This window comes from Clupea harengus, chromosome 15 (genome assembly GCF_900700415.2).
Source record: "Clupea harengus chromosome 15, Ch_v2.0.2, whole genome shotgun sequence".
NCBI lineage: Eukaryota > Metazoa > Chordata > Actinopteri > Clupeiformes > Clupeidae > Clupea > Clupea harengus.
The window spans coordinates 607,501-615,633 of record NC_045166.1 but is presented as its reverse complement, the minus strand read 5'-3'; the positions used below and the strand labels follow the sequence as shown (position 1 = coordinate 615,633).

Sequence of the window (8,133 nt, the reverse complement as noted above, 5' to 3'; positions counted from 1 at the left end):
CACACACTGCCATTAGTGGGGATGTTAGCTTCATCACTCTGATATATGACAGCTGGGCTGTCACTGCGCAAGCTCGCACTTTTAAGAGGTTAAAGGGCATCTCTCGCCCACTAAATGGGCTTGGCCTACGTATGCCAAAAGGCCATGTGTTGTGTGGGTGTGTGTGGGTGTGTGTGTGTGTGTGTGTGTGTGTGTGTGTGTGTGTGTGTGTGTGTGTGTGTGTGTGTGTGTGTTGTGTGGGACTGGCTGGGTAAAAGCTGCGTGACAGCAGCTCACCTTGGATCAGACCTGGCTCTGACACAGCCAAGAGCCTTGGAGCACACCAACACTGGTGGAACTCGTTCGGTCTGGTCTGGTCTGGTCTCGTTCAGTCTGGTCTCGTTTGGTCTGGTCTGTGCAAGACCAGTTCCAGATCTGATCCAGAGGCCCGCTCGGCTATCGGCGCTCCGCCTTCCTCACGTCCACAGCCCTTGGGAGTCACATTGGTGCGCCGTCGGATACAACACCACTGGCATTGGTATTCCTACGGCGCGCCGGGCAGAGAAGGTGGGGAGGACAGATTTCATTCGCCTGCCTCTTTTGTGTTCTTCCCCAAATCTCAAATTGCCCGTGCTAATGCGCACAGCCGCTTGCTTTCCGAGGATTACAAGAGCCATTACTGCCAGCCAGGCTTCTGAGAGCGAAGAAAGGGGGTGGGGGGGCTGAAGGAAGAGGAGGACGGGAGGTGGGGTGGTGGAGACTATTTGTCATGGACAGAGTGCAGGAGGGAGTGCGTTTGCAACTCATTGCCTGGGCATTTTTCAATTTATTTCTAAGGAGGCAAATCCGGCACACATATAAATATATAACTCCGTAATCATCCTAGACGGACAAGCTTGTTGGGCGGACAGGAAATGAGAATGTGAAAGAGGGGAGGAGGGGGGGGGGGGGGCATCATTATAAACCTCTGGGACTTTTTAAAGCCATTTATTTAAGTTGCTGATTGTCAGCTGGCAAAGGGCAGCCAACTGGACTGAAAGGCTGGCAGATTGGAGCGCGGGACAATGAGATGGAGAACATGAGGATGAAGCAGAGAGGATTATGGGTAGAGGTGGAGGTGGATGATCGGGTGAAAGGGGGTTGGAGTGGACGTGGGTGGTGGCTGATAGATTGAAAAAACAAACTATGGGAAAAGTGATGTGTGTTTTTGGGCTCCAAACCAAACCAAACCAAACCGCTCCTCAAACCTCACCCAAGCAGGTCAGACCTCACTGGTCACTGGCGCCGGCCAACATGAAGACTACGCTCTGCTCCATTTGGCAGTTACAATCCTTACAATCCACCAAAGCTCCCGTTCAACTCTCACACACTCATTCTCAGCCACTTCACACCCCACTACCGTGCCTCATTGGCTGAGGGTGAGGGTGAGGTGTGTGTGGGTGGCCAGGGGGGGCAGGGCGTCAGAGCGCCGACTTCCTGTAAGGGTACTCTGGTTTACTGGGCGACCTGCGTTCCCTTGCCCCGCCGATGCCCCCGTCTTCAGCCGCCCCGGCCGTGCCCTCGGTGCCCTGCCTGCGCGCCCACTCCTCGTAGGGCTCAGGCGGGCACGGAGGCTGAGGGGGCGGTGGCGGTGGCGGGGGGCTACCCAGGCCGCAGGTAAGGTCCGTCTCGTTTTTGGGGCGCCCGGCCCGGTGGGCGGCTACCTGCCCTGCTGCAGTGGCGGCGTGGGCTGCGTGGGCGGCATGGGTGGCCAGAGCGAGGTCCAGCCTCTGGGGCGGCTGCTCCAGCATGTCCAGGCGCAGGCCCGAGTCCCGGCACGGGGGCTGCTGGTCGGGTGCGTAGCCGGGTGAGAGGGCCCCCGCCGGAGCTCCCGGGACCGGGGGCCGGCCGTGGCTGTAGAGGTCGGGAGGGCCGGCATAAGTGGCGCTCGCCAAGCGCCCCGAGAGCTCGTACAGATCGGGGAAATCGGGCGGAGCCTCGAGTTTGGACTCGGCGGCGTGCCGCTTGCGGGAGGCAGAGCAGGTGGAGGAAGAGGAGTGCGGGTGGCGTCCTATGTAACCGTGGGGGATGGAGGCGGTAGTCAAAGGGTGAGGGTCGTGACCTTCCAACTCCATGTTGACCTCTGGCATGCGGCATTCCTTCAGGGTCATAGCAGACACCCCCATGGCGATGTCTGGCATGAACTCGTTCATTACAGGCTCCATGTTCTAGGAGAGGAGACAAACAAACAAACAAACAAACAAATAAATAAATAAATAAATAAATAAACTGAAAAAGAACACATGAATAATCAAAGCTCATGCATGCATCTGAAAAGCAACCAAAAGACATTTGAAATCCTGAGGTTTTCCTTCAGTCAGACACAGACAGGCTCCTACAAAAGTGTCATCTGTATTCTTTACTCTTTCCTCTGGAGACATGCAGTCTCTCTCCTCTGCCTTCAAAGGACTGAGTGTTCAAACGCTGGACAGGTCAAGGCATAAGACTCAAAGCAAGAGGCCCATGAGAAAAACCACCTAGATATGCTGCAACCATTCTTCTACACCAACCCATGCATTCACACCACATACTAGAACCGCTTACAGCCAAACACAAAAACACTCAACTCTTTCATACACACACACACACACACACACACACACACACACACACACAATCTGCTTGGTGCAGACTACTTCTTTCTGCATACATGTATACACGTGTACACACACCATCATGTATGTAGTATATACATGTACACAAGCGTACACACACACACAATCATATATATATATATATATATATATATATGGACACACGCGTACACACACAATCATGTATATACATGTACACACGCGTACACACACACAATCATATATATATATATGGACACACGCGTACACACACAATCATATATACATGGACACAGAGGCTTAAGGCATCTTAAAACCCCTTCCCACTCCTACACTCTCATCTCTCTTCCTTCCCACACACTCACCCCCTGCTTGTCAGGATGCACACTCCGCCCGGGCACTGCGAAGTTGGTGCAGTCGGGTGGCATCAGGGTCTTGCCGTGCCCGGCGGCGGAAGGGTACGCTGGGCTGGGCACCTGCGGGCCCAGAGGCTGTGTGCGCTGGAGCAGGGCGTGGTTGCAGGGGTAGGAGAAGGAGCGCGAGGGTGGCTGGGAGGTGGCGCGGGGCCGCCAGCCGCTCTTCATCTGGCCGTGGGCGGGGGTGCCGCTGGGGTGGTGGTAGGGCGGAGGCGGCGGGGGCAGCGGCGGGTGGAAGCCCACCAGGGACTCCAGCTCTGGGTAGAGCGAGTCGCCCGCCGGGGTGCTGTTGACCCGGCAGCGGCCCACCTGCCGCAGGGCCAGGATGGGGCTCTCGTCGCCAAAGCGCTCCTCTGGGAAGAACTTGTGAGGGTTCTGGTTGTCAAAGGACAGGACAGATGGAAGAGAGAGAGAGAGAGAGAGAGAGAGAGAGAGAGAGAGAGAGAGAGAAATCAGAGAGAAAAGGGGGGAAAAAAGGCAGAGAACCAGAAAGAGAGATGAGGAGACAAGAGAGATGAGTGGGAGAAGAGAAGATATGAGGGAGGAGGAGGAGAGAAAGGAGTGTGTCAGCGAGATTTCACATATTCATGCAAGAATAATGACCCTGAGATACATGGGCTGCCCTGTCACATGGGTCACACTAGGTTACTGTGAGTAGTACAACATTCTACAGGATTTATTCTGCAGAAAAACAGCAGCCGCATGATGGCTGAAGCTGTCAGGGCACGCCAAGCGGGCGGGTACAGCAGCAGGCATACAGGAGGGCAAGGAATCCGTAAGAGGCACTTTGGTCTGATGGGTGCCAGCACTCCAACTGGAAGCCCTCCACAGCTGCAATCTCAGCCAGTATGATTTATGCTTTGGCTCCACGCTCCATGCATCTTTTCAGTGAGCCGGAAGTAGGGATCTGCGCTGCCATAAATATTAAACTATGTCACTGGGAGAGATAGGGCCAAAATGCATACAGAGGAGGAGGTGGCTCTTAGCTCAGAAAAAACAAGAAAGTAACAGAAATAAAGCAAAATGGCTGCTCTTTGTTAATATTAACTCGGTGTAGAAATGTGAACATAAAACACATTTTCTTAAGGGACTTTCAACGAGACTAAGGAAATGTTTAACTCGCACCGCAGCTAAAACGGGAATTCAGAGTGTGGGGGGAAAAAACGTTTTGTGTCGTGTCAGTGAGTTCATTTTCCCTGGTATCATTTGGTTTTAATCAGCTTCATAGGACAGTTCCCTGCAGATTCATTCTTCACGTGTTAGTCCCGTCAGATGGCTGTGCAAGAGGAAGGAACCTTTTCTCACAGACAGGGACGGGAAGAGGAACAAAGAACAAATGCCTCGGAGGATTCTAGCTCTGAGTGCAGCTCGTTTGGAGTCGTTTGCTACAGGAACTGGCAGGTGATGCTGAAAGTGTTTTAGAGTGTGAGGAACTCTGGGCTGTTTGAGAGTGTGTGAAGAGTGGCTGTGCAAGTTTCCCCACTTGAACTGAATGAAACTGGCAAAGCATGTTTTGCTCGCTGTATCACTTCTACAGCTGTGGTTTCATGATGGTGGCATGATCTGTGGCCCATCGTGCAAATGACACTGAATATGGAGTAGTGTGTGTGTGTGTGTGTGTGTGTGTTGTGTACCTGTAGAAGCTCCGCAGCTCCGTCGGGGAGGCTGAACTCTCGGAGGACGCGGAGCTGCAGCTCGTAGCTGACGGTAGCGCCCTCGCCGCAGTTTAAGGCATACGCCCGCTGCACCTGCTCCGTGTGCCTCAGCTCCTGCATCCGCTGAATCATCTTACGCACCACACACAGAGGAGGCACTGACACACACACACACACACACACACACACACACACACACACACACACGAGAGAGAGAGAGAAAGAGAGAGAGTGAGTGAGTGAGTGAAAGAGCTTTACAAAACAAAACTAGTTTCGCTAGTTTCTAGCTTTCATCAGAAAATCTCAAGAGTGTGTCTTTTTTCCTTTCTTTGGTGACCACTACGGACAGGATCTCTATGAGAACCGTAACCCTGATCTACAGAGTCTGCCTCCAACACACATCTTCAGGTGTTTCAACCCATCTGTGCAACATACAGGGCGGAGTGAACTGAAACAGATTGCCTCAGCATCCACAAGGAGCCTGACATGAACATTTAGGATCTCAGTAAATCAGGACGAGGATGGAGCAGAGGAGAACAGAGAGGCTCCACTGGGAACACTGGAATAGTGAGAGGAGCAGACAGGAGAAAGACCAGAAACAAGGGAATGAAGGAGGAGGTGTGTGTTGTGTGAGGAGGATAGATGAAGGAGGAGGTGTGTGTTGTGTGAGGAGGAGGTGTGTGTTGTGTGAGGAGGAGGAGGTGTGTGTGTTGTGTGAGGAGGAGGTGTGTGTGTTGTGTGAGGAGGAGGAGGTGTGTGTTGTGTGAGGAGGAGGAGGTGTGTGTTGTGTGAGGAGGAGTGGTGTGTGTTGTGTGAGGAGGAGGAGGTGTGTGTGTTGTGTGAGGAGGAGGAGGTGTGTGTGTTGTGTGAGGAGGAGGAGGTGTGTGTGTTGTGTGAGGAGGAGGAGGTGTGGTGTTGTGAGGAGGAGAGGTGTGTGTTGTGTGAGGAGGAGGAGGTGTGTGTGTGTGTGAGAGGAGGAGGTGTGTGTGTGTTGTGTGAGGAGGAGGAGGTGTGTGTGTTGTGTGAGGAGGAGGAGGTGTGTGTGTTGTGTGAGGAGGAGGAGGTGGTGTGTGTGTTGTGTGAGGAGGAGGAGGTGGTGTGTGTGTTGTGTGAGGAGGAGGAGGTGGTGTGTGTGTTGTGTGAGGAGGAGGAGGATGTGTGTGTTGTTGAGGAGAGGTGTGCTGTGTTTGTGAGGAGGAGGAGGTGTGTGTTGTGTGAGGAGGAGGAGGTGGTGTGTGTTGTTGTGAGGAGGCAGGAGGTGTGTGTGTGTTGTGTGAGGAGGAGGAGGGTGTGTGTGTTGTGTGAGGAGGAGGTAGGTGTGTGTGTTGTGTGAGGAGGAGGAGGTGTGTGTGTTGTGTGAGGAGGAGGAGGTGTGTGTTGTGTGAGGAGGAGGAGGTGGTGTGTGTTGTGTGAGGAGGAGAAGGTGTGTGTGTTGTGTGAGGAGGATAGATGAGGAGGAGGTGTGTGTGTTGTGTGAGGAGGAGGTGTGTGTGTTGTGTGAGGAGGAGGTGTGTGTGTTGTGTGATGAGGAGGTGTGTGTGTTGTGTGATGAGGAGGTGTGTGGTGTTGTTGTGATGAGGAGGTGTGTGTGTTGTTGTGAGAGGAGGTGTGTGTGTTGTGTGAGGAGGAGGTGTGTGTGTTGTGTGAGGAGGATAGATGAGGAGGAGGTGTGTGTGTTGTGTGAGGAGGATAGATGAGGAGGAGGTGTGTGTGTTGTGTGAGGAGGAGGAGGTGTGTGTGTTGTGTGAGGAGGAGTGTGTGTGTTGTGTGAGGAGGAGGTGTGTGTGTTGTGTGAGGAGGAGGTGTGTGTGTTGTGTGAGGAGGAGGTGTGTGTGTTGTGTGAGGAGGAGGTGTGTGTGTTGTGTGAGGAGGAGGTGTGTGTGTTGTGTGAGGAGGATAGATATTAAGGAAGGTGAGACAGTAATGAGGCAGGAGGGAGAGAGACAGACGGGGCGCAGGAGAGAGAGAGAGAGAGAGAGACGGGGCGCAGGAGAGAGAGAGAGAGAGAGAGAGAGAGAGAGAGAGAGAGAGAGACGGGGCGCAGGAGAGAGAGAGAGAGAGACAGACGGGGCGCAGGAGAGAGAGAGAGACGGGGCGCAGGAGAGAGAGAGAGAGACAGACGGGGCGCAGGAGAGAGAGAGAGAGACGGGGCGCAGGGAGAGAGAGAGAGAGACGGGGCGCAGGAGAGAGAGAGAGAGACGGGGCGCAGGAGAGAGAGAGAGATGACAGACGGGGCGCAGGAGAGAGAAGAGAGAGAGACGGACGGGGCGCAGGAGAGAGAGAGAAGAGAGACAGACGGGGCGCAGGAGAGAGAGAGAGAGACAGACGGGGCGCAGGAGAGAGAGAGAGAGACAGACGGGGCGCAGGAGAGAGAGAGAGAGACAGACGGGGCGCAGGAGAGAGAGAGAGAGAGACAGACGGGGCGCAGGAGAGAGAGAGAGAGACCAGACGGGGCGCAGGAGAGAGAGAGAGAGAGAGAGAGACAGACGGGGCGCATGGGAAGAGACACATTTAGGTGAAAGTCTCCTTGATTCTTCTAGGTCGTCAGACAAAACAGAATCTGCTGTCAAACTGGCCTAGTTACATAAAAGGTTGAACAAAATCAGATGAAGAGAAGAGAAGAAGAGAGAGAACACGAGGATTCAGAACAAGAGATGAGAAGAGAGGAGGGAGGAGGGACGCAAATAAAATGAAGAAGAGAGAGAAAGGAGGAGGGGGAGGAAAAGTGATAATAGTTAACAGTGGGTAATAGTGTGGACTGAAAGCAGATGCACACAATGTGAGGAGGAGGAGATTGATCTGGGAGAGAGCGCCGGGGGGATGCAGAGGACAGGCGCAAAGCCAAAGGGCGAGGGTCAAAGTTCACGCCTCCAGTCGATAATGCTAATTTGGAACCGCGGAAAAACAAAAACAGCAAAAAAAAAAAAAAAAAAACCCATCCGTGACCGTTTCAACCAAATCCATGTCGTTCAGCCTTGAGATATCTGGCAAACACACTGGGCAGCCCTAAATAGACCAGCGAGCTTCTCAGCCAGGCCCAAGTCATTAGAAACCTCCGGATAGACAGAGTGCTTCTGGAGACCCCCGCCACGAGCCAAAGAGGGCGCCCAAGTCCGAGGGCTTTGTACTTTAAAGAAGGTGATGCATCTATCTGCACAGTAGCTGCGGCCCACATGCAAGTCTTTGGTGCAGACATGCAGCAGCCTACACACCAGCCTGACCTCGCTCATCTACCCAACCAGCTACTCCTACGAGTCACACTCAAAAAGGTCACTGTGTCTGTGTGTCTGTGTGTCTGTGTGTCTGTGTGTCTGTGTGTCTGTGTGTCTGTGTGTCTGTGTGTCTGTGTGTCTGTGTGTCTGTGTGTCTGTGTGTCTGTGTGTCTGTGTGTCTGTGTGTCTGTGTGGCGTCAGTGTTGGTGTGGGCTTCTGACAAGAGGACTAGGGGGTGTGAGCTGTTACTGAGGTGAAT

At 53.5% G+C, this 8,133-nt stretch overlaps 1 protein-coding gene across 2 annotated transcripts in view; it reads right to left on the bottom strand.

Annotated features, from left to right (window-relative positions):
• Positions 1 to 214: 214 nt before the first annotated feature.
• Positions 215 to 8,133, bottom strand: part of btbd7 (BTB (POZ) domain containing 7) — a 61,752-nt gene continuing 53,833 nt past the window's right edge. For both annotated transcript variants that reach the window (XM_031581870.2, XM_012823956.3), the window contains 3 exons: positions 4,642 to 4,820; positions 2,957 to 3,382; positions 215 to 2,186 (listed from right to left, as the gene is read on the bottom strand). In XM_031581870.2, the coding sequence (XP_031437730.1) occupies positions 1,440 to 2,186; positions 2,957 to 3,382; positions 4,642 to 4,820 (1,352 nt within the window). In that variant the 3' untranslated portion in view covers positions 215 to 1,439. The remainder of the gene's footprint in view (positions 2,187 to 2,956; positions 3,383 to 4,641; positions 4,821 to 8,133) is intronic.